We start from the raw sequence: 25,882 nt of genomic DNA, 5'->3' as shown, positions 1-25,882 counted from the left end.
TACAATTCTGATTTTACGTAGTGCCCCCAGTATACAAGGTGCTTTGCAGAATCTCATGAGCAAGAAGAGGGAGCAGCCCAGACTCTGATGTGCAACAGATGAAATAGCATGAACTTTCTCTCTCTCCCCTCCCCCTGCTTTTTGCAAGTTTTGTAATCTGGCCGTCCTACAGCATGACTAATTTTTACTGCCCACGTGCAAGTTATTTTTAAAACACAGCACAAATAGACAAATATTGCTTGTGTCCATTAAAAATTAAAAAAAAAATAGTACCACTTAGGCCTGTCATATGGCAAATGTAGGCACCCTCCGCCTTGGAGATACACCCCTGAATTGCTTCTTTCCAAGAGTCAAGCAACCAGCTGCTTGGAAAAAGCTATTAAACATGAACCTCTTGTGGTTAACCACTGGAGGGTTGCATCCCTTTTAGTCGTCCAGGCCATTTTCAATTAATATTTCCCCAAGATGGGTTTCTTGGTTATATTGATGCAGGAAGACAGCATCAAACAAGTTAAGGAGACAAACTTTCTCTCTTTCTCACACACACCTAAATATATATATTTTTAAAATATATTTATGTTACATCTCTCAGCCAAAATTTTGGAGGCAACTCACACGACATAAATTTAAAACAATATTAACAATCGTAAACTTTTCTGGAAGCTTTTCATCTTCCCACGCATTCCGTCCCATCTCACCCAGTTTATTCACTACCATTTACGGGGGGGGGGCAGGAAGACAGATATTTTATGCCGCACCCAAGGCTGTTTTGGGGTGTGTGGCATCTTTTTCTCTTTTTTGAAAAAGCAAGGATATCGATCCGTATATGATTTGAGACTTCTTTCAACCACCCTGTAGAAGAGAGGCCAGGGTAAGAAATGATGAAAGGAAGATTGCAACACAGTTGTCTCTCAAGACATCCAGGGATTACATCTGCAAAATAATGCTTATTCAAGAAGGGAGGTGGGGCTTGGCTTTGACTGGAGGGTTAGGAAACTAAAGCACAGCTCCCAATCCACGAACAGTTACCTGAGCTGTACAGCCCAATTCAAAGCATGTTTACTCACAAGCAAGCCTCATTTTCTTCAGTTGAGTTTACCCCCAAACTAATGCAAACTAAGTACTGGAGTCTGAGCTTAACCACATTTACAGTAAAATCCTATCCACAGATGAGAGCTAGTTGAAGACTCAGATATATGTGTGTATAGAACTGTGAACTTGCTTGGTTTCACTGGGACTTAAACTGCAAGTTAATGTGTCTAGACTTGTAGGCAGTGCAATCATAAAATGGGAATTATCCCTCACTTAAGTCAATGGGACAGCTCGCTTTAGAGTAGAGCTGCAGAGAATCAGGATCCATATAATCAATGGGGTTGGTTCCAAGGAGAGTTAATCCTGAGTTTCTCCCCCCACCCCAAATCGGGTGTGCAGATTGGAAAAGTGAGAGACCTTGAAAGCATTTGATGCAAAGAAAGAAATACTTCTAAGGCTGGGATTCTATATCCAATAAAAAACTTAATGAGGCTTATGCCTGAGTACACATGTATAGGGGTTACACACTGTACGGGTTGCAGCCAATGCAAGACCTACTCAGAGTAGATCCATTGCAATTAACAGACACGTTTGACTGTGTTCCATTAATTTCGGTGGGCTTACTCTGAGTAAAACTTAGATACAACCCATTGAAATGAATGGACCTAAGATATCCATTTATTTCAGTGGGGTTACTCCGAGTATGACAGTGCTGGAAACAACCCCTCGAGGCACGCTTAGAGCCCAATCCTCCTAGTCACGGCTATGAAAAAGCCCCACTGCATTCCATGGGGCTTAATCCCAGATAAACGGGGCTAAAATCGCAAACTTCCTTGGGAGTGAACTATGTGGAACTTCGCTCTGGCTAAGTAAAAGTGGCTGTTGAGGCGGGGAAATGGCCCTGATCCGACAGAGGAACGGTCTCCCTCGAAAGGTCGGGGACTCTCCTTCCTTGGAGGTCGTTAAAAAGAAGTTGAATGGCCATCTGCCAGGGATTCTTCGGCTGTGATTCCTGCATTGTAAGGGGTTGCAATAGATGGCTTTTGGGGGTCTCTTCATGGGCGTAGCTAGGATTTATTTTAGCGGGGCAGGCTTTATGTTTGGGGGGAGACAGAACCGAGTTATCTGTGATGCAGTTGGTCAGCTAGTTAAGTATTTGTATTTATTTACTTGATTTAGGGGGGCAGTTGCTGCCACCGCACCCCGCTGGCTACGCACATGAGTCCCCTTCCAGCTCTCCAGTTCTGCGATTCTATTATATCTCCGATCGGGCTTCTCCTGGCAGAGAAGAGGCGGAAAAGAGACTCAGCAGCAGCCGCCGCCGCGCGCTCAAAGACGCAGAGCAGCTTCGCTCCGGATGCAAGGAGAAGAAACCCGAGGTCGCCCGCTCTGCGCCTCTCGCAGCTACGATTATGAACACTGCTGGTAAATTTCACCCTGTGTTTAAATCCGTTCCACTTCTACCATTTTCTCTGGTTTGTTTGATTCACTTCTAACAGATCCAACAACCCACAGCAGAGAGAGACAGGGAGATTCAGAGGCTGCCTGACACCCCCTCGACATTCCCCGTGGCGAATTCTCCACTGAAATCACTTGTAAGTCGCTGGGCAAGTTGCCCTAGGCGAGATAAAGCGACTGACAAATTTAATAAATAAACCAATACTTCAAGACCAAATGGGTTGTCAGTCTAGGGGGCAATCGAAAGGTTCAGTTTCTCTATGGAAAATATGTGTGCGTTTTCTCCTTTTTCTTTCGAGATAATAACCTCGGAACTTTTTATGAATTTTCTATTTTGGTGATCGCATTTCTCAATTTCTGCCTTTCCTTCCTTGTCTTAAGGGTGTCAGCCACCATTAAAGCCCTACTCCGAGTAGACTCGTTGAGATGAGTAAACTAAAAGACACTCATTTGATTGCAGGGCGTCTCCTACTAATCGGTGACTCTTCACTAAGTTTTCTACCGGGGACTCCGAATACTTCTCTAAAGATGTAAATGCTCTATGACACTTTTAACTGTCATCGTTTCAACCATCCTGTGTAAAAAGAAAAGAAGAGAAAACACCCTCTCCAACTATTTCCCTCAGCAAAGAAAGAAAGAAAGAAAGAAAGAAAGAAAGAAAGAAAGAACAACACAACCCCAAACGCGGTGCGAGTTTTCAGCTTAATTCCGTAACATTTTCGAAAGTCGAATCGTTTCGGACTTCCTGAAAATGCAAGCAAACCGATACAATATAGTATCGAGCTTTTCACTTCGGACTCTGGCGACTCACACGTGTCAAATTCAATAGAATCTCAGCCTCACCGAGCAATTCCTACGCATATCTGAGTCCTGACAAGTGCAACAGGTCTTACTCTCAGGTAAGCGTGCCCACGGTTGAAACTTTAAAACTCTCATCCATTAAAATATTTTAATACAAATATTTAAAAAACAAAAACAAAAACAAAACCTCACCCATTCAAAACGAATGGCTACAATCCTGGACACATTTACTCGTGAGTAAGCTTGGGCAGAAGGGGAGGAAGAGAGACCGTTTTGGAGTGTACCCTAACTTTTATTTATAGAAGCGAGGGGATCTCCCCCCGCCTTTCCCGGCGCGGTGAAGACGTTTAAAAGGCATTGCCTGTCATCTTTGATTATTATTTTTGAAACCCATCTCCCCTTCGGCTATAAATGCTTGGCGAACACCTGGACGTGCCAAGGAAATTGCTCCACAGATTTTGGGGAGGGGGAAGATGCATTTTTTTCTGGGGCATTTTAGGACTTTGAAAAGTGTGGGGGAGGAGAGCCACAGCAAAAATCTGGGGCGCGGGGGAGGGGCGAGGGAGGGGGTCCCATGAGTCGATCCCATCCAAGGAGGCCCTCGCCTGCGATCGAGCAGTTTGCCTGCCTGCCTGCCTGCCTACCTAGCACAACGAAATGTGAAAAGATGTCCTAAGAGGACAAAGTCTCCTCGTTCCTCTTCTCCCTCGCTGACTGTTGTACAAGATGCAGCGCGATCCAGCCAAATGGAGGAAGCAGCATTTGAACCCCATGCTCTGTTTTAGCCTGTCAAATCTTTGGGAATAGGGACCTGAGGCAGGCTTGTGCTATAAAGCGTAAGGCATCGTGTTCCAGAGATGCTAATCAATATAATCTCAGCTTGATCAGGTCCATCACTCATCGTACCCATTTTACAGAAAGGGAGCTGAACCAAGGCCTACCAGGGAAAGTCAGGGCAGAGCAAGAAACCTGAAGGCAGATGTCCCAACTCCAAGCTGGGTTTCCAGCTGGAGCCAAGTCACTTCAGGAACCTTTCAGTATGAGGATTCTGCCGGAAGTAATGTCATGATGAGAAGGTGTTAAGCATGTCCCGACTAAATATGCCGGACTACAGCTGTGCTGGGAGTTGTAGTGGAAGCCATCTCGAGGGCGCTAGGTTGGGGGAGGCTGGCACAGGCAGAGTGCCTTTGTCTCTCACCAGCACAACCAATTGGCAGAAGGCAACGGAGGGGAAGAGCTTCTAGCTCCACCTCAGAGACGCGGGTTCGAATCCCCACTCAGAGAGGAAAGTCTGGCTCTCAGCCTAACCAGGGTTACTGTGGGGATGGGGAGGGAGAGAACCATGTGCGTCACCTTGAAGTCATGAAAGAAAGGTGGGATATGAATGTGATGGATAAATACCACAGGATTTGGGTGGGCTGCACCACTCGGTGCACCCAGGTTGTATTTGAATTAAGTGACAAAAACACAGTTTAGGCCAAGGTTTTTTTTATCAGTGACAAATTTCTTTGCCTTGGCTCGCTCCAGATCCTCTCCCTCAAGAACCTGCCTGGCTTATGATGGCCCATAGACCCAGATGAGAAAATTTGTTTCATCCCAAGGGCCACACTCCTTTCTGGATAACCTTTTGAGGGCCATGTGTCGGTGATGGGAGGGGCCAGAGGCAGGAGTGGACAGAGCAGGGAATGCCCATTTTAACCTTTCTACAAGAGGCTAGTAGTATCTACACACACACACAGGCCTCACCTACCCATGCTTCAACCAGGCAAGCAAGCAGCATTATTGGAGCGCAAGGACACCTTCCACTAGATCAAAACACCCCAGGGGGTTGCAAAGCAGGGCTGGTCAGGCCTGTGGCTCATCTGTGTAGTGTCCTGAGGGCCAGAGAAGTCTGCATTTGGCTCCCAAACCTGAGATTCCCCCTTCTCTGCCACAGGTTCTCCTTATTCAGGCCTGAAACATATTTTCTCTCCAAAGGCGCGGGAAAACAGTTTCTCCCATGGCTGGAAAAAGGGCGTTGGTTTAGAGCCTTCCTGCCAAAAGCCAAGCTAACTGGAGTCTTCCCAAAGAACCGTTTTAAAGCCAAGCTCATTCCATTTCTTGGACTTCAGATCTCTGGTGGGCAATATTCTTCTGAGAACACTTCATCTGCCTCCCCCTCCCCAAAATATAATTTGCTTCTTGACAACGGATTGCATTTCTCCTTCATTCGGGCTGGACTGCGTGTCATTCTTTTGGGAGATGCCTGGCCTCTACTCTTGAATAGCAGAATCGGATTGGGCAGGAAATGGGTTTAATTAGGGCTGCAGCATTGAATCAATTAGATGAACTGATGCAGGGGAAACACTTTCAACCCACTAAAAAAGTACCCTGGTTAACTGAGCTGCAGTTTAATTGTTATTTTAAAATACAACTGCTTCTAAAAGCTGTACATGGCCATTGCAGCCTTCACCTTCCCCCGAGAGGAAATACCTTGTGCATTATCCAAAACAGAAGTAGTATGATTTTATTCTCCAGACTTATTGTATTGACTAGTGTGCAACTTTAGCAAATTGATTAATCAATCAGCAAATATTGGCTTATTTGGGAAACAGACCTAGTTCCAGTTCCCTGCTATTTAATTGGGGGTAGCAGGATGAATGTCTGTGTTTTGCCATCATTCTGGCTTAGGCTGAAAGTTCAGTTTAGGAGTTTAGAAACTAGGTACAATTGAGAGAAAGACAGACATTGGACTGAAGTACTTGTACATTCTCATGTATAGGACTAGTTTTCTGCATGGCTTGTATACATTTCTCTTGTATCTCAACAAGATCTGTTAGATCAGCCCAGGGCCTTGGGGGGGGGCAGTGGGGAACATTTCACCATTTACATTTTTAGTTGCTTAGTCATCTACCTTTAAATCCGTTGATTAAATGTAAACGAATTTCCCTATCACTAAATACTAAATGTGTGAGAAAGTTAACAAAAACCGCTGCACATTGTCCATTTCTGTTCTTCCCCTCGCCCCCATTTCCTTGTGCTATGCTACAGTAATGCAAAAACAAATGTCTTCAAAGGAGGCCTCTCAACCCCACTTATTCAAATAGGTTCTGACCTATCAACCAACTAACTTAACAGTTGATTAACGGCCTGACTTAAATTGTTAAATCTTGCACCATTACTAAAAGTCATGGGTTGCTGCAATTCACATGAAATCGCAATAGCTGGACTGGGGAATTCAGCTTTTAAAATGTCTCCCTTCTGCTATCTACATATGTACACACAAGAGACTTGTGCTATTTTGTACTAGAACACAGATAAGAATACATCTGTGTAGCATAAACCACATTATGAAGGTCGTACCTTTCCGCTTTCAAATACACAGACCTGATTCACAGTGAAAGCTATTAAACTATGGTTTACATTATGTACGAACCCAGCACCCTTCCTTAACCATGGTTTGCCTGACCACTCCACCTGACATACTCGCAATACCACAAAGGCACAAGGCTAGAGCAACTGGAAAATGAACAGTCCATGATTTCTTTGATTGTCTGTGGGATTGTTTGTTCAACAAACCATGGCTTAGCCTTTAACAAACCACTGTTTAGTGTTACGTGTGAACCAAACCCTATACAGAATAGGAAATGTATAAGTCCACTTCTTCCATGTATTTTAAAAGGGAAAGCTGGTCTGGAAATACCTCTGCCCTTCATAATTTATGTCACGTGCAGGAATCTTATACTAGGGTCTTCCTATCAAAACGTGATAATAATTTTAAATAATTATAGAGTGTTCTCTCCCCCCCCCAATCTCCATGTACATGGAACAAACTATCTCATCTTTTTCCTGTCCTTCTGCCAATGTATTCAGTGCATCATATGTTGACTTATCCTCATGTTGTCCTCACAACAACCCTATGAGGTAGGTTAGTATGGGCGAATGCATACGCTGAGAATTTCACAGGTGAGTGGGGATTTGTATCCAAATGCAGTCCTCTGTACACTACACCACACTGGTGTCTGTTGGCTGGTATTATTATTCCGATATTATGAAAGGACAGTTGCCTGTGATTTGTGGCAGACATACAGTATGAACAAGGGATTTCCAGTTAGCTCTCTTAGCCATGATACTACACCATCAACTGTGCCATCATTTAGATTCTAGAACATTTTCCCCAACCTGGTATTTCCAAATGTTTTCGACTACAGCTCCCAGCTGCCTGGGGCTGATGAGAGTTACAGTCCAACACATCTGGAAAGCACCAACCTAGCAAACCCTGACCTAGGAAGTTTGGAGTGACACCTGCCAGAAGCAAGACTTTTTGGGGGGTTGGCTTCTTGACTATTTGGATCTTTTCAGAGCGTTCAGAAGATGGGAATGACTTTCTCCCTTTGGCTGTAAAGTCAGCTTTAACACTATGCCTCCTTTTGTGATTTGCAACACCACTGTAGTCTGCCGGTTTAATCTTACGCTATTTGTTTTACTGCAAATCTGTGCATTGCTGGCCTTCTTAGCTGCTTGAATTCATAGGATCATAGAGTTGTGGGGTCAAATGATAAATAAAAAAGCAAGCTAAGGATCAGTGTTATTAAAAGAAGTAATACACAAAAACACACACACGGTTCGGGAGAAGTTTGCGAAATAACATTACAACTGTTCACTAATAAAGACAAATAGCTGGGTGAGTATGGACCCAGATTCTACCTCCTGAAGGCTCTATTCTAATCTTACAGGTGTTCTTTCTCACTTTTACTGAAGAACTGGGCGGAGTTTTTATCGACTCCAGGTCTGCTTTGATGAGATTTCAATTGGAGAATTAACCAATCACTCTACTGTTGCTCCCACCACCCCACTCAAACCACCCCATTCCAGGTGTTTGATTACCTTAAGAAACAGCATAGATCACCATGTTTACTAATCATGCTTTCCTAGAACATAAAATGTTCCAGCCTATATAACACACAATGCCATGTTCTGCCCCTGCCATGTGCTAGGAGTTTATAGGTAAGGAACAACAGATCCTTATCTCAGGCCTTCAGAGAAGCACCAGAGCACCTTAAACAATGGCTTGATCTAATAATGAGCTTTCTAGTCAAGAGAAGGAAGCGTTCAAATTCCCCTCACCACCCCAGGGAAAAAACAAACAAACAACGCTCAAATTTACTGATGAAAATGATGAGCCTATCACTCTCTTTCCTCTTTCGTTTTGTTGTTTGTGCAGCCTGACTTCAGACATGTTTACTCAAAAGGTCCCTCTATTGTCCACCGGGCTTTATCCCAAGGCCGGTGTCACTATGACTGAAATAAATACAAAAGGTTCCATCCTGGGCTCTGTGCACACCATAAATTTAAGACACATCCCGCACTCCAAGAATCCTGGAAACTGTAGTTTGTTAAGGGTAGACTATAATTCCCAGAATTCTGGAGGTAGGTGTGTGCTTTTAATGTGCTTTAAACACATGGTGTGGACTTAGCCCTGTCTCATTAAGTCACCAAATTTTATCCTCTTGATATTTGGTTTTCACTAGTGCATTACTGAATCTAAGGTGGGTTGCGACAGCAGCATTAACACCATACACAAGTGTGGTAGGATAAATAAAAATAAATAAATTTAGGAAGTGGGTCTCCAAACGCATGTTTGGGCTAATGGAGGTCCCATGGTCTGAAAAACATTGAAGACTATTGCATGAGATATTAAGTGGCATCTGTTCCGATGATCATTTTGACAGTGTACAGGTGTGCTGTACAAAATGCACTAGCTTTACTTACTTACTTACACACACACACACACACACACACACACACACACACACACTATTTCCCAGTGGTCTTACAAGTCCTTTTCTCACTTCTCCAAAACCATTTCAGGTCTACAGCTATTTCTGCAATTTGGAGATGAGCAAGCCTTTGCATAAACAAACAAAATCAACAATTTGCTCAGGGAATAATATATTTAATATATCTGAGAGGAGCATTCAGGAAGAGCCAAGGAAACAATCACAGACTAGACGGGAAAGCTCTGCCTCCTCGCTTGCTTTCTACTCCAAAATCCAAATGTCTTTGCCTCAGTAACTGTGGTGCATTTAGCTCTGGTGGTGGTGGGTACACTCAGACAGAGGCCAGCCAAAAATGCCTTGAGGGGGGTAAAGAAACAGAGAGACCCAAGTCTTAAAAGCCACCACCATCACCACAAAGCCCTTATCTCCCATGCAGCAGCAGAGATAAAGGTAAATCAATAGCTCTCAGGGTCTGTTCTCTTCTGGAGTGCCCCCAAATCTGAAAACTGGCATTCCCATTAGGAGTGCCTAAACTGGCATTGATATGGCACAGTTGGAAACCTGGGCAGAGGGAAGAGAAAGGGGGGAGATTTTATACACTTTCTCTCACACCCCTATTCTCTCCCCCACTACAAGTCCACATGTTAGTGTTATTTTATATACAGTACATCTAGCAGCATTAGAGAATGTATTGGGCCACAGGTCAAGGCTCCCTGAACTAAGTACTTATGTTCAGGGGGCGGGGAAGTTGGGGTCCCCCAGGGCCAGGCTGCCCATGAGGCAAGGTGAGGCAACTGCGTCAGGTGACAGGGTCCACCAGGGCAGCAGATCCCAATGCCAATCTTTCTTTCTCCCCCACCACAACCTTTGCTCCTGGTGTCGATCTTCCTTGACCCCTTTCTTCCTTGGGCACCACTGTGAAGTTTGCCTCAGATGCCAAAAAGTATTGAGCTGTCCTAGGGTCCCCCTGTATCCCTCAACAAAAGCAGAGCTTCAGTCAAATCCCAGATCTGAAAAACGGCGGTAAGCCGATGGGCTTACGTCTAAGAGCAAAGATGGGGAATGTGAAGAGAAGCCAAAGTCTTAGGGATGGTCTCAATAGCCTGGATTCTACTACATCCAAACACAAACAAACACGAATTGGCTATGCCAAAGCACCCCGTCCTGTTCTGAATGTCAATTCCCATTTTCAAGCTTTCCATGCCCACCCCCTTCAAAAATTAAAAACAACAAAACCATGAAACCATCCCCGAATGAGACAAGTTTCCTTACCTTTCTTGATCACAGACTGGTCCAAGAGATTCATGCCAGTTTCATCCACAGCCTGAAAGAAGAACAGGCAAAGATTATTTACGTGGCCTCAGCATGCAGAGTTGTTGTGCAAGGATTACTGCAAGTATTCACATGAAGCGTTTTTAACATCCGAGACACTAGATGGGAATATAAAGTTTAAGCTGTGTGGGGCTTTGGTGGGTGGGATAGGGGGATATTAAGAAGCCAACCCACATCTCCATCAAATATAGGGGTTTCCTAGAGAAATTAAATGTGGTTTTTAAAAAAAAATCTCTAAGAGGAAACGAAACTATCTCCTTACAACATCTCTCTCAAACAGGAGTTTTAAAGAGGCGTTGGAATAGTTAAAGAACTTTTTCATATTTTGATAAACTTTATTCCATAATTCAGAGGGAGAGAGAAGGAAAGAAAAAAAAAAACCCTGGCAGGCCCTTCCCCTTTTATTACTCAAAAGCAAGCAAAACAAACAAACACACACCAAGAAGGCCATATTTCTAGAGGGAAATAAACCTCAAGAGAATCCAGGACTGCTCTTTCAAGATACATGGCATAATTCAGCTAAAGGCAAACACTTCTAAACCCCATTGAGCCCCCATTAAGCCCCTATTGGGAGAGATTTATGCAACTGTTTAGCTCCCGTGGAAACATCTGGGACCCAAGCCTGCGATTCAAGCATTGGAGCAAGCCCTTATTTGAATAAACTTGAATTCAGGAGTAACTATGAGCATTTGAATTGTATTTGCTTATTATTATTTTTTTGCTGGAACCAGGAGCCAAATTATTGCTGTGTTCAGGAGGAAAACAAAAACCCAAGTAAGAGCTCCCTCCCCGCATCTTACTTCCAGTTAACTATTACTGGGAGTTCCCTTCCTTGCACTTTCTGAGTATGTTTCAAAACTCAGAAAGTGATTGCTTCGAGACAACTGTACGGCAATTATGGCTTTTGTTTGTTTGGTTTTTAAACCTGAAAGGTTTTTTGTTTTGGTTTCCTAAGAAGCCACCCCACAATGTCATTTTCCTATTTTTGGTTCTGGACAAGTTGTTCAAACTGGTTCCTAGCAGAGAAAGCCCTCAGCTAAGCCAGCAACTCCCCCCCCCCCCCGCGCCTGTAGATATGTACCCAAAACGGCCCAGTAATTGCGCGGGTCCTTGACTGTCATCTCTCCTTGCAAATAGTTTTGAGAGACTCAGTCGGTAGCCAACAAAAAGATGGCAAAATGCCCCGGGGAGGAAAGATTGTTGAAAATAGGAATGACAAAAACGACCATATGATTGGGGAAAGTCCATCATTATTTTTAAGCGTTTCACTTATTTAAAAGAATATAAATAAATCAGGGAGCTATGGGTTGTGTACCGCTTTAGAGCCATTGAAATGAATGGGCATGACTAACTTCGCTCCATTGATTTAAATGCGTCTACTCTAGGTATAAGTTAGTCGGAGACAACTAAATTTACCAGCAGCAGCAGCAAAAGACCTCAGGTCCACACACACGAATACGCAGGAATAGCGCGATCCTGCACAGGATTACTCAGAAGTAGGTGCCACCGAGTTCAATGAGATTCCTTCCTTAGTAACTTCTCAGCCTTAAACGTATTTTTAAAATGCAGGGGGGAGATTCTTATTGCTGGGGGTGAGCCATTCGGAATTAAGCGTTTTAAAATCCAGTTGAATTCAACGGGAGAGAGTGAAAAACAAAAACCAGTTTTTACTGAAACCTCCTATGGAAATCCACGGGATGCAAAACAACTCCGGCTAGAGATCGAGCCCTTTGTTAAGTCTGAAGGAGCAGCAATGCAAAGTAAGGAAAAACCCTGAGCCTACAATCCTAACTCCACTTACCTACGAGTAAACCCCACTGAATTCAGCATGACTTACTTCTGAGCAGACATGGTTAGGCTCGCAGCCAAAGTCCCTTACTTGGGAGCAAACATTGCCAGGTTAGTTGGGGGTGGGCAAATATGGGTGGAAATGATTAAATTAATTTAATGCACTTCTTGAAGCAGGGATCGTGCGTGATCCCAAACGGGATTCCCCTTTTCTACGCTTCCCTCAGTCTAATGTGTCCCGTCCAGCCTAATCCGAAACGGTATTTTTTGTTTTGTGTTGTGTTGTTTTTGCAGCGGTGTGTTCTGCTTGAAACCGGATCAAGACCTTTTGTTTGTTAGCCGTTTCAACGATTCTTGGCCGTTTTAGATCCGAGGGTGGGACGGGCGGAAAGAAAGAAAATCAGTTAAGGCGAGCGAAGGATTCGCGATGGCCAACAAGAGGCTTCTGGGTTTGACTCTAGAAGAGCGAAACCATTTTTCCCAGAGAAGGAGGAGAGTTGAATATTCTGGAAAACTGCCCAGTCGCGCGAAGCTAACAAATCCTGACCATTATCTCATTGGAAGTAAGTCCCACCGATTTAAATAGAACTTACTCCCCGGTAGGACTTCAGCATTGGGGAGGTATTTTTTTCCCCCTCTGTGTCCCCCCCGCCCCCGTGTTTAGTTTTCATCTTCGCCAACTACAGTTACTATCGCCGTTTTCTTACTGGAAAGTGTTGGAAATATACGTCCCCTCACTTCATTTTAAAATAAATAAAACGCATCTGATCAGGTTTTGGGTAAAGACAGGAGTGAAGCTTGCATCTTTTAAGAACAATAACGATTTGGGGTATTTAGTAAAATGGCTTTCAAAGAAAGGAACCGTGAAAGACGCGCAGCCTCTCTTGAAGCAGGCAGTGATTTGGGGAGGAAGAAATGGGCAATGTAATACGATTATTATTATTTTTAGAGGGGGTGGAGAGGAGAGGGGGAACACCTAGGAGGCATTTAAAGTTTAAAGCTGACATCAAACCCTCGTTTGATATATTCGCCACCGTTTTACAATTCCCGGCGGTTCGAGAGGCTCGTCTCGGGAAAGTCTCAGCAGAGGAGAGGCGTTTGTTTCTTTTCACTCGAAATAGGTTTCATCGAAATTCGACGTCGATAGGCGCGGGGACAGGACGGCGGGCCTGAACTGTGCGACGAGGAGTGGAAGGCTCCGCTGCTTGTACCCCATTCTTTTCTGCTGCCTCTCTTTCTCCCAGGGGGCTCCCCAAGTCAGTGACAAGCCAACCACCGACGTAAGCAGACACACACACTCGATTCCCATGGGGCGGAGGAGAGCATTGAACTCGGTGGGACTTCTTTCTGCGTCAACCGACAGGCTCCGAGCAGCCCGCAATATTTGCTGGAGAAGGGGCTTGAAAGCCCCCCTCCTCCAGGTGGTTGCCACTGTCCCTTTTACTGCGCGCCCCTCGACGAGAGCGCCCGCCACCAGGACCCGAATTTTCTTCCTCTTCCCGAATATTCCCCCCTTTGAGGAGCCGCCCGAGCCAACCGCGTGCCTACCTGGATGTCCTCGATGCTGTGGTGGCCCAGGGCGTGCAGTCCCAGCGGCCCGTCGCTCAGGGCGTGCGCCCCGTCGGCCAGGCCGTGGAGCAAGCGCGGCACGCCGGGGTAGTCCCTGCGCGGGTCCAGGCCGAGCGCGCGGTGCGTCTGCGAGAGGAGGCCGGCGGCCGCTTCCTCTTGGCGCGCCCGCTGGGAGTGCCAGCTGCTCTGCTGGTGCTGGTGGATGGGGTTGATGGCGGTGTAGGGGTCGCCCAGGTGCGGGTAGCCGGTCTCCTGGCTCTGTGAGTAGGGCAGCGGCGGTTGCGGGTAAGGCGGCGGGAAGTAAGGCGGCTGGAAGTCCGAGGCCGGCGTGTGGCACAGAGGGGGAGCCGACGAGTACGCCGCCGCCTGGTTGAGCGACGACAGCTGCGAGAGGCGGCCGCCGGTGGAGCTCCCGTTCAGCCCATCGGAGCGGTCCTAGACACGCGAGCAGAGGAAGGAAGAAGGGAAGAAAGAAAGAAAGAATGGTCACTGGAGAAAGCCACGCTGCCGGGGACTCTGTTCCTCCTGCCCTCCCTCTTTGCCCGGAGCGCACGGCTCCTCCGGGGACGCAGCGTCGCCAGGGAAGGGCGCGTTACCGGGCCTAAGATCGCAGTTCCCCGAGGGCCCCCTGCCTCAGAAACACCTGAGCCGCAGGCAAGGCGCATCTCCGGCCAGCCGAGCCCTCCCTCCTCCTGGCCTTCTCCCCCCACCCCAGGGCAAGCCGAGCAGCCTCTGCGCCAAAACGCAGCTCCTGCCTTCGACAAAAAGCGCACCGCTTTGGGCATTCGACGGCGAGGGGCGGGAAACCGCCATCTAACAATCTCCTCTCTGCAGCTGGTCTGACTTTTCCGCTTAGAAACAAACTTAACTTTTTAAACTGTGAGGGGGAAAGCACCCAAGACACAACCAAAGCACGAGAGTTTGTTGAGGGTGCCCGGCAAAGGCACCCCCGGCCCTTTTCGCTCCCGATTGGGGAGATCGTCCTTGCTTTGTTTACTGTAATCTCCCTCCCCAAATAGCAACTGAACCCCTTCCCTCCCGCATCTCGTTTTGCTTTCAGCAAGGAGAAAAATAGTGAAATCCGAACGGGGAGGGGGGAAGAGAACTAACAATGCGCAGCCGTTGCATAAACAATACTAATTTTTAAAAAGCCTTCTCTCTATAGACAGCGGGTCTTTTATTTTCTAGTTGCAAACTAGCAGAAGCAGCACGTCGGAAAGGTCTCCTTGGCTTCTGCTCCTCTCTCCCCCTGCTTTTGTAATCGACTCCGCCGCCTCGGTGTGTCCCCCTCCTCCCAATTCTCCAAAGGAAAGAATTAAACCATCAACTGGGGACGCTGCGGAGCCCTGACATCTGGCCAACATTAAAGGGTGAAATCTCTCTTAATTTGGAGGTATAGGGTTCCTTCAATTAACTTTCGCTTCGAATGAGCTTGATAGAGAAAGCGGAAAGCGTATTTTCTTCTCTTTTTCCTCCTTCCCACCGTCCCCCGTCCGGCTCCCCCCCCCCCGCCCGCCCGCAAATGCGCGCACACACACAAAGTCCAACTCACCATGGCGGAATATGTGTGAACCAACATCTGGACAGCAGCCAAAAAAGCAACAACGAAAATCTTCTAGGAAAATGCCCCCAAACTGGGGGTGGGTGTTTGTTGTTGGAGGTGGATGAGAATAACAACGACGAAAGCAGCCCCCAACCCTGGCGAAAGAATCCGTCAAAACCGGGTGGTGATCTGCGATGCCATGGATGGCCTTCCCCGCCGGTAGCCCAGCGAGCGGCGCGGTGGGATGGTGGCTGCTTCTTTCCCCGCGAGCCTTTCCCTTTAACAGCCTATGCTCCCGAGTTCTTGCTCCCTCTGAGCCCAATGCAACTCCATGGACTCCAGTTATAGAGGCGGGAGCGCGCCCAGAGCGCCGGGAGCGCGCGTTAAAGAGACAGAGCGCACGGCCGTCGCCTTGGGTGTTTCGAGGATAGATTCGGCTTCCGCAGCGACTTCAAAACGGCGTCTGAACGCGCGGGGTCGGGGAGGAAGAGAGACCCAGTGCATGGCGGCCCAAATGTGGTGACTAGGAAATAAGTAGCAGGGAGCTTGTGGAGGAATAAGCCAAGCTGAACCGAGTGTAGATTTATCTCAGAGGAATCATTTCAGGATTGGGCTGCGATCCTACCCGCACATAGATCCATACTGAATATAGTGGGATTTAATTCAGAGTGTAACAGACATAGGATCGAGGGGCAGGGCTGCATTCCTAGGCATAATTACTTAAAAGTAAATCTCACTAAACAGACTTTGATTCGGGACGCATCTTCCGGGCGAGTAGCTTTAGGGTTGCAGCGTATCCCTTAGCAGTAAAGCTAAGTTAATTATCACTTAAGGCTGCAATCCTGTGCACAATCTTCCTTGAGAGCATGTCCCATGGAGCTCAGTGGGGCTTGCTTCCGAGTAGACTTGTATAGTCTTGCCCTGCTAGTAGATCTGCCTATCTCTGGGGCACAACTGTTTGCCAGAAATTCAAACCCTGCTTTGATTGTCGTTCTTAGCTTTTATTCCCACCTCCATGGGGGAAAAAGATTTATACAGTATTTAATAAAAGGTGAAACTTCAATAGCGGTCTGTTCTCGCTACACATCCCTTCCAATCCCACTTCATGCAACCTAAAACATCTGGATGTGTGGAAGTGCCGCTTTCACAAATGGCCAATGTTTCGTCCTCGAGGAGAAGGGGCATTTTATATTATTATTGACTTTTTTATGACAATACTGCGGATTGTATCCTACCCAGAGTGGTCCCATTGAAATCAATGAGCATCACTAAGTTAGGTCCATTAATTTCGGTGGCTGTCCTCTGAGTATATTTGCTTGGCTACAACTTCAAATCCTCTTCTGCGTTTGTAAGGGCGGGTAGATTTGGTTTTGGCGATTTCTCATTAAATTTCAAAAGAGCGACTTAAATTTGTGGAAGAACGGGGTGAATGGGAGAGAAGGACCCGAGCCCCACTAGTGCCTTCCGTGTCCCGGGTGAGTCGACATCTGGGGAACGCGCAGGGCAGAAGAGCGGGGTCCCCAAGACTCTCTTTCCTGGCTGTTGGTGGACGGGTGGGGAGAGCGGCGGCTTTCTCCGTGCCGCTCTTAGCTTTAATTTTATTAGGCCCAACAAGGTGATAATTCTGCCCCCACCTCCCCGCTCCCTTCCTGCTGCTTCTTCCGTATCAAAGACAGCAAGGAAAGCGAAGGCCCCGCAGCGATGGAAAAACATCGATCCGCCCAGCTAGCTCACAGAAACTCTCAAGCGAAGCGCGACTTCCGCGGCTGCTGAAATGGACAAGGGCTTTGCTGCGCTTGAAAAAGCGCTCCAGTTTAGGACGCGTAGTAGCGGGGGGGGGGGGGAGTTGGAGCTTTCTTTTATTTATTTAAGGAAGGCTGGCTCCTTCTTAAAAAACGAAGGGCGATGGATAAACGGCATCCCTAGGAGAGAGAAGGGAGCTAGCCTCCACTTTTGATTCATCCTGAAGTTGCTGCTGTTAGGTGTGTGGTTGTGTTTTAATCAGGCTATATTCCCTTTTACAGTCGTCCCCCCCCCCGCAGTCAAAAGTTTGAAAAATTAACTCTCGTCGCCGTTTTAATTGCATTGCACGTGGGAGCCGAGGCCACTGTTTTTCACGTGGCGCGTTTTCAGCCCCGCAGATTCAAGCGTGCTATCCGCTGAGTTCAGTGTGATTATTAAGCAAAGGCTGGAGCTGCTGGGGGTATTTAGCATCGGAGCCTTGCAGCAAGTTTCCTCGGAAGTAAATCCCACGGGGTCAGCCCCCGGGGAAACGACCCATACACACGCAACTCAAGGCCCCAATTTGGATATTGAGACGCGCCTGCTATAGGATTGTGATGGGTTTAATCCTAGCGGCGCGCCTCGTTCCCCCCGTCTGAAATGAATTTTAACATCGTTTTTTATTCAGGTGGGTGCAAAGGAAAGGGGTGAGGGGGAGGACTGGGGTGCGTGGTGGTGGTTGTGGTTTGAAGTGCAGCAATTCGCCCAAAGGCAGATCAGTTATCTAGGTCCTAGCAAGGGCTGAGTTAAGGGCACGTCTTAGAGCTTAGGTCAGATGTGTGCAGGCCTTGTAGTCTCATCGACTTCCAGGGGGCAGTTAAGGGGTGGGGGTGGGGGACTGGAGTCTTTGCACAATAATACAAAAAGCGACTGTGACGCTTTAAGTGCTGTAAGGTTTGCCTCTGGAATCTGTGCCCGCAGGATGGCACCCTTACAGTGCAACGTCTTCACTCAGAAGGAAGTCCCATTGAATTCAGTGGCACTTGCTCCCAGTGAGTGTGCTCTGGACTGCAGCCTTAAGAATTCTCTTCATTGAGTCCGGATCTTGTCCCTGTGTTTGCCATATATACAAAGGCAGGTTGTTTTGAAAAGCTGCGCATCCAGAGAGTTACGAAACGGTGCTTACATTTCTGACCTCAAGAACAAAATCAATGCTAGAATAACATTGGAAGCGCAGTTCCCTGGACGACCTTCGCCAGCCGGGCGCCCTCCAGATGTTGGCTGGGGCTGATGGGCATGGGCGTAGCCAAGGGGGAAAGAGGGGCATCTACCCCCTCCCCAAATCAAGCAAATCAATAAAAAATACTTAACTAACTGAGGTTCTGCTCCCCTTAATATGAAGCCTGCCCCACCACACATAAACCCTGGCTACGCCCCTGCTGGTGTGAATTGTAGTCCAAAATATCTGGAGGCCGCCACGCTGGCGAAGGTCGTCCTTAGTTCCTGAGGCCAAATCTGGGGGAAGGCCCACGATTATTATTTCTTAAGGACCAAAAGAAAACAGGAGGAAGTCCCAGTAGATCCCCGCCTTCTGTCGCAGGTGGCATGATTGGCCAGCTCATTTTTCAATCTTGCAAATACCTGAGAAAGCACAACTAGCAAACAGTGCATTTCCCTGCGCGCTGGTTAATAGTGTCTGCCTGAAATATCACTAGTACCAAAGACGTATCTCAGCATGCAGAAATTATCTCCGCACAGAGCAGCTGGGGCCCGAATCCCAGAACCCTTGGAGACATCCCACCCGCTGTAGAATCTATGACGCTTCAGCTAGATACAAACGTGTTTTTACACACGCACGCACGCACGCACGAGGGACGCTCACGATTAACGTTTTAGGACTGCGCAATCTGCGTACCTGTGCGTTCAAGAAGTGTCATGTACAGTCTGTGTGCCTAATAGCTAAGTGTGCAAATGTACAATTTCACACAAGCGCCTGCACATGGGTAGAGACAGCTTGTACCTGTGTTCGGTGTAACGTGCGAACACGCTGCGTATGGAACTGAACGCACGCGTAACTCGCTGGTTAACAGCCGGCCTAATACAGCGTACCCAAGAGGCGAGCGCCCCAGCTCACACTCGCTCCTGAGTGAAACACCACCGAAGTTAGAGGAGCTTACCACTGAGTAAACGTGAATGGGATCCCTCTTCACATGTACTTCAAAGAGACACAAATGTGTCGCCTCTGTCCAGAAAAACTATGTATGTCTATGTAGTAATGAGAGGGTTAACCAGGCATTATAGAGGGGCGCGAGGGGGAGAGAGCCAACATTAAGCTATATTCAGAAGGAAACTGAAATATACGAGCAAATATCCAACCCAGTGACCTGGCCCTTCAAAGGTCCCCCTCGCTACGATCTGTCTCCTTTTCCGTGCAACAAGATCCCGTTCTGATGTGCGCACAATTTGTTTACCTACCCATCTATAAGCTGAGTGATGTGTCACTTCACTGGAGAACTGCCGAGCGCCTTCTTCAAGCCCATCCACCTCGCCCTCCGTTTAGTCTCCCCATCAACACACGTCCTGCTGCCTGGCCGCCCAGGCACCCATAGGTGCCTCCAGGAGGCGCAGAAAGTTAGTCTCCTTCAGCACCAAGTCTTTACATACCTCAACACACGCATTGAAAAGTACGAGCACCCGTGAAAGGCGAACGAGCCTTTCTCCACAAGAGCCACCTTCGCAGGATGAGACCAAAAACCCATTGAGTGGAAAAGCAAGGACGTTACAAGAGCGGCCCGTTCCTGGCACACGCGCACCATACATGTGAAGCACCTCCCTGTCCCCTCACAAAGAATCAGGGAACTATAGTTTGTTCCCCACAAAGCACCCTTAAACTACATTTCCCAAGATAATTTTGAGATGCATGCTTTTAATGTGCGATATGGTGTGTGCACAAAGGAGGTGATGGGGAGTCGTGGCCTTCCTTGTCGTTTTGCTCCAGCAGCCTCCGACATTCAGAGGTATACTGGTCCTGTACATGCAGGTTCAATTGAGCTACCATAGCTGAACAGTCCTTGAAAGACTTCTGTATAAGTCAGGGCTTCTCAGGTTAAGTATGTGCAGACTACCCTGGGACTAAGCCTCATTGAACCTAGCAGGACTTGCTTCTTGGTAAGCACGCTGAAAAGTTGGCGCTGTTGACTCGCCCGTTTCTTTCCACTAAACGAAAAAGCTGCAGACGTGACGATCTGAAACGCAACTCTTTCCTCCGTGTTCCAGCCCTTTGAACGTTTCTTCCCCACCCCTTTTCTGAACTTTCCCTCAAGATCTACAATATCCTCTCTGTCTCTATTTTTTTTGCTTTCTTTAAAAAACGAAGTGAAGAGGACCCCGGGATTTGTGGATAGTTGGAAGTAATCCGAAAAGACCTGGAGTCGATTCCACCCGCCTCACTTTCAGCTGGAACAGAGAAAGAAGAACCGGGGCATCTAGGAATGGATTTGCCAAAAGCTCTAAAAAGTCATAATGGACACAATACCTGAAGGCAAGGACTGCCACCGTTTATTTGGAAGTTCAAAGAGGAAAAGAGGAGAGCATAACCAGGCCGTGTGTCGCCCGTTTGGAGGAGGAAGACTGGACAGATATTCGGTTTTTATTCAGGTCTGCGAAGACAAGCTGGGTTGGAAGGATAGCATTTTCGGATCAGTTTATATTTGCGGATTTGTTTTCCGCCACCAGCGTGGACAGAGCAATGACTGGCTCGTCCTAAAGCCGGACAGGGAAAAGCAACTTTTCAAAAGGGAAAAAGGAAGTTGGGCGCGCAGTTCTCTTCATGTCCCTGCGAAGACTCGCTCTCTCCAAAACTTCTCTGGACACGATCCATCCCAAGGCGACCGCTTTGAAATCTCAACCATTTCATGGTGGGAGAAGCGGTGGCTGGCGACACAGGTTTCCTTGGGAGTAAGCCTCCGGTTGAACCCATGCGAAGATTTGCTTCTGACTAGGGAGGGAGAGCCCTGGCCCTGCTCAGGACAGCGCGGGGAAGATTCTGCTGTCTAACTCTAGGCGAGCGAGTCTTTGCACATCGAAGGAACTGCAGCAGAGCGAAAGGGGGTCGCCTTGCAGCGCCTGCACGCTTACTTGGAAGTAAGTCCTGTGCAAACGGAAGGAAACTTCCTCCTTGGTTGCTGTTATTTATTTATTTGCAAAGCTGCTTAATATATTTATTTGATAACATTTATATACCGCTTATTTGGGGGGTGGCGCAAGCGGTTTGCAAAAAAGCATCTGCGTGTGTGTGTGTGTGTGTGTGTGAGAGAGAGAGAGAGAGAGAGAGAGAGAGAGAGAGAGAGAGAGAGAATGAATGAATATCCCTGGGGCCGCAGGCGCATAATCTAATATCGACTTCCTGGCAATCATGTACAGGATCGGGCTGAACCCGTGCTTCACTATGGATTGAATTGCGCCCACGCATACTCAGTGGAGATACCTATTTGTATCTTTAAAAGGGGGAGGCGGGAAAAAGAAACAGAAAAACACAGCAAGCGGCTCCCGCAGCAGGAACACAACACCCCCCCTCCCCGCTTCTTCCTCTGCCAGTGCCACTCCCGCCACTTAAAGTGGGCTTCATTCATTTGATGTGGCTTCTGAATCTCTTAGAGACCGTTTCAATAAATCATTGCGAAGCCTTAGGACATGGTCGCGTGGCATTTCTTACAGCTGGTTCCTTTTATTTGGGCGAGGGGGGGTGGGGGAGAGAAAGGGGCAGGTGCAGGGGAAGGGAGGGGGAGACAGGGGGAGAGCCTTCAAGGGGGGAGGGAAGAAGAAATAACAACAACCACCACAACAGGCTCCAGTCAAATTTAGAAACACTCCTAGCTAAGGTGCAATGCTCAGCAAACTTGCTTAGAAAAGGTGGAAGCCCCCAGGGATTTTCGCTTTCGTGCACGAGGCTAGGTTCAGACACCAGGTCCCATGAATTTCGCCCGGAGAATTTTAAGCACGTGCCTGCAAACCAACGGGGTTCAAAAGCTGCAATTTTAGGCATACTTACCTGGGACTAGGACGCACTCAGCACAGGAGGGAATTATTTCCAAGTAAGCAAAGATAGGCTCAGGATGGGGGAAAGGAAGCCGGACTTTGGCTGGATCGTGGCCAATAATGATAAGAAACGGCAATAAACAAACAAAACCATGTTTGTTCCAGGAGCCGGTGCTACCTTCGGAGCCTTAAGGAAGCTAAATGGAGAGGTACAACTTTAAATAAACACTAAACTAAAAATAATAAATAAAAATACAATGCATTCTTTCAGCATTTCGATCAGGGTTTTTCAGTATGGGGAATATTTTTCGATTTTTTATTTTTTATTTATTTTATGTGCCGTTTGGCTATTGCTTTAAAGGTGATTCTCTGCCACGACAGAGAATCTATAGTCTTTTTATTATTATTAATGGTTCGCTCTGCGGGCAAATCAGCGTCACGAGGCCACTAATATCGACAAGAACAACGACACCCCTCAACCAGCGGGGGGAACGTTTTTTGCATAGGAACTCATAATTCGGATTACCAGGGCGTGGGGTGGGCGGGTGGGAAACCGATCCGGAAGGTTGTTGGCCGTCAGGAGGAAACGGATCCTGCCCTGATTGAAGGCGGTTGCTTTTAGGTGAAATATCGAAAAGGAAGAGGCTTAAGAGGTCTTCAAAGGACCGCCAGAGGCAAAGTAAAGTTCAGGGGTCCTCATCCGGTTCGCTTTCAGCATCCCTGAGCTTGCTCCTAGTTGACGTGCAAGGGGTTCCTCTAGAGTAAAAGGCACGATCCAGACAAGGCACTGGACTTCTGAGGGAGCTCCACTGATCTCACTGGGAGACGTGGGCTCTTCCCTAGATCCCTTCCTTTGAGTTCCCTCCGTGGAGCTGGTGCCTAACTTGTGCTGGATCGAGGCCTTTAAAGGGACGCCGTTTTGCGTCTGATAGCTGCAGCATTTCCATAGTTCAGCTCCAGCGTCCCACATACTTCCCGCGCACCATCTTAGCCCTGCAAATATTACGATGTCCATGTTACAGATGCGGGGCTGAAGCGGAGAGAGTTTGGCCCGGCACTCCTGGGCAACTTACAGCGCCACGCACACCAGCTGTCTTATTAGTTGAATGGAAATACTTTAATTAGGCAAATAAAAATAAAACACTGTTTTAGCAATTTACATTAATTGCGAATAAATACAATAAAATACATATTATTTTTTTTGGTAACTCTATTCAATATCTCCCTCGATGCTTTGGGCTCACTTAAATTTAAGCGCCAGTGACTCTCGAGTAAGTCCATGGCAGGTTGCCGGGCCTCCATCCTTCATCTTATGCCCACTTGCTTGTGAGAAAGTCTCATTGAGCTCAGTGGACTTACTTCCGAGGAATCGTGTACAGGATCTGGAGCAGCAACCCGAGCCTGTGCATGTTTCCTCGGAAGTAAGTCCGTCTGACCTCAAGGGAATTTACTCCCGTGGGATCGTGCCTACCCGCTGGCACCCTTACGTGCAAATAACCCCCGCGAACATACGTGGAGCTGACTCCCAAGCAAAAACCCAGGGAGGACAACGAGCGTTAAATGAGAGTTCCGCTGCAAATAGAACGAAAACCGCCAGCCTTAACAGCCCAGATCGTCTGCTGCAGGTTTGCACGGGTACAAAGCCGGCTTGCGTGCAGCGGCGCTTTACTTCCGAGGAAGCACGCGCACCGGAGGCTTTGCGCCCCTTATTTTCGAGGAAGCTGCTCACCTCTCGCACCGGCCGCAGGCGCGCTTGCCTTGCGCGTCCAGCCAGCGTGGCTGCTGAGCTAGGCAAGGGGGGCTTTGCACCCAGCCAGGATGCGTCCTGCTTGCTTACCTGCAGGTAGTAGCGCTCCTCTTTGATGTTGCCCGACTTCCAATGCATCCCTGCGGTGCAAAGGTACGAAGCGCAAAGCGGTGGAGACGGGACACCCCCAAGCCCAGCTCTCCTCTGCCTCCTTCCTTCCGTCTTGCCACTCCTGTGAGATTCGGGCGAGCCTCTCTCTCTCTCTCTCTCTCTCTCTCTCTCTCTCTCTCTCTGCGTGTGTGTCTGAGTGGGCAGGAAAGTTGCACCTTGGAGGCGATTCGGAGCAGCCCCCCTCGAAAGACGCTCAGAGTCCAAGAGGCTGCGCGGAACTCCGAGGGGGCGGCAGCTGCTCTGGCACCTCGGAGGCCTCTTCTTCTTAAGCCCTTCTTCCTGGGTGCTGCGGGGGGATATTGGCTCTTCCAGCCCAGCCAGCCGCCCCCCTCCCCAGATTCGGAGCAACACTTGCGAGAGAGATTTCTGGCTGCAAGGAGCAGAGAGACAGGTCGGCCTTCGTGGCGATCGTGCAATCCAGACTTCTCGCTCTCCTTACACCACCCTTTCTCTTGGGCGGCTGCTGCTGCTGCTGCTGTGGAAGTTGAAAACAAACCCTAACAAACCCTAGAGGAAGCCAAGAGGCCAGGAGTAGATGTCTGGGGGGTGGGGGTGGGCTTGGGTGGGTTTAGGTGCCTTCCAGGGGCCTTGTGCAAAAACGAGCAGAGCAAGACATGAAGAGCTGCTGGATCAAGCCAATGGCCCATCCAATCCAGCGTCCTGTTCTCACAGTGGCCTGTGGGAAACACGCAAGCAGGATTCGAACACAAGAGCCTCTCACTGGTATTCAGAACCATTGCTGTGGAGGTAGAGCAGAGTCACTATGCATGGCTGGTAGCCATTGAAAGCCCCATGGGCGTAGCCAAGGGGGGCAGTTGTCCTTCCTAAATCAAGTAAATAAATAAAAATAACTAACTGAGGTTTTGTTGCTCCCCACCCACCGAACATAAAGCCTCCGCCTCTCCTCCTTTCATGTTTGTATAGTAGGCTGGTTATGTTCACACTCCAGGGGTAATTGCGCAAGAAGTATCACAGGCTCCAAGGACACATTGCAGCAAGGCAACAACGCTCAAGGAGTGTGCAAGGCAGGACTGGGGAGGGATGTAGTTCTGTAGCTGGAGTGGCCTAGGCAGAGTCCTGAGGGCTAGATGGAGAGGCTTGGCTCTCCGCTCCCTGCCTGTGGCTTCCCCATCTCTGCTATAGTCGTGGCTTAGAGAACAGCCCTCACTAGGGAAGCAGAGTTGACTCAGAATGGTCCAGAAGACACACCCACTAACTTCTTAGCCCCGCCTACACATTCCAGACATAGAATCATAAATGGTAGAGTTGGAACGGACCACGCGAGGATCATTTAGTCCAACCCCCTGCAAATGCAGGAATCTTTTGCCCAGTGTTGCATCCTGAAAATGTAGGGTTCAAACCCATGACCTTGCGATTAAGAGTCCCACGTTCTCAGGCTATGTGCACACCAGCACCAGTTCCACTTGCATTTTCAACTGACTGTAAACACCAGAGAGGGAGCAGACTGTCTTCATCTGATGCACACCACCAGGGCTGGGCCCCTCAAGTATTTTATGGTGGGGGAGCTGAAGTGACCTCAGACCCTAGGAGTTGGCTCCTATACACACTACAGTGGTACATCGGGTTACAGACACTTCAGGTTACAGACTCCGCTAACCCAGAAATAGTACCTCAGGTTAAGAACTTTGCTTCAGGATGAGAACGGAAATCGTGCGGCGGCGGCAGGAGGCCCCATTAGCTAAAGTGGTACCTCAGGTTAAGAACAGTTTCAGGTTAAGAATGGACCTCCAGAACAAATTAAGTTCTTAACCAGAGGTACCACTGTACTGTACTTGCTTTGTTTTCCTGTACCAAACTTATGTTCAGTGAAGCTGTTATCTGAGCATGTGCAACAGCTGCCAGAAATGTACACACCTCATCTTAACTGTGCCAGAAGCTAGTCTGAGGGGCGGTATATCATCC

At 48.0% G+C, this 25,882-nt stretch overlaps 1 protein-coding gene and 1 long non-coding RNA gene across 6 annotated transcripts in view; one reads left to right on the top strand and one right to left on the bottom strand.

Annotated features, from left to right (window-relative positions):
- The window catches only part of TFAP2E (transcription factor AP-2 epsilon), a 75,561-nt gene extending 51,068 nt beyond the window's left edge, over positions 1 to 24,493 (bottom strand). For 2 of the 5 annotated variants that reach the window (XM_079987766.1, XM_079987768.1), the window contains exons 1-3: positions 15,292 to 15,617; positions 13,719 to 14,174; positions 10,323 to 10,374 (exon numbers count right to left, since the gene is read on the bottom strand). In XM_079987766.1, coding sequence (XP_079843892.1) covers positions 10,323 to 10,374; positions 13,719 to 14,174; positions 15,292 to 15,318 — 535 coding nt within the window. In that variant the 5' untranslated portion in view covers positions 15,319 to 15,617. Of the gene's footprint in view, positions 1 to 10,322; positions 10,375 to 13,718; positions 14,175 to 15,291; positions 15,618 to 19,668; positions 19,840 to 23,878 lie in introns of those variants that run through there. The other 3 variants (XM_079987765.1, XM_079987767.1, XM_079987764.1) reach the window with 3 other exon arrangements.
- LOC307222508 lies at positions 2,310 to 3,025 on the top strand. Its single transcript, XR_013841791.1, has 2 exons — positions 2,310 to 2,457; positions 2,951 to 3,025. It is a non-coding gene; the product is annotated as an uncharacterized lncRNA (long non-coding RNA).
- Positions 24,494 to 25,882: the final 1,389 nt, after the last annotated feature.

This window comes from Podarcis cretensis, assembly GCF_951804945.1.
Source record: "Podarcis cretensis genome assembly, chromosome: 8".
NCBI classification, from domain to species: Eukaryota; Metazoa; Chordata; class Lepidosauria; order Squamata; family Lacertidae; genus Podarcis; species Podarcis cretensis.
Note: the sequence above shows the minus strand (reverse complement) of the source record. Positions and strands in the feature narration are given on the sequence as shown.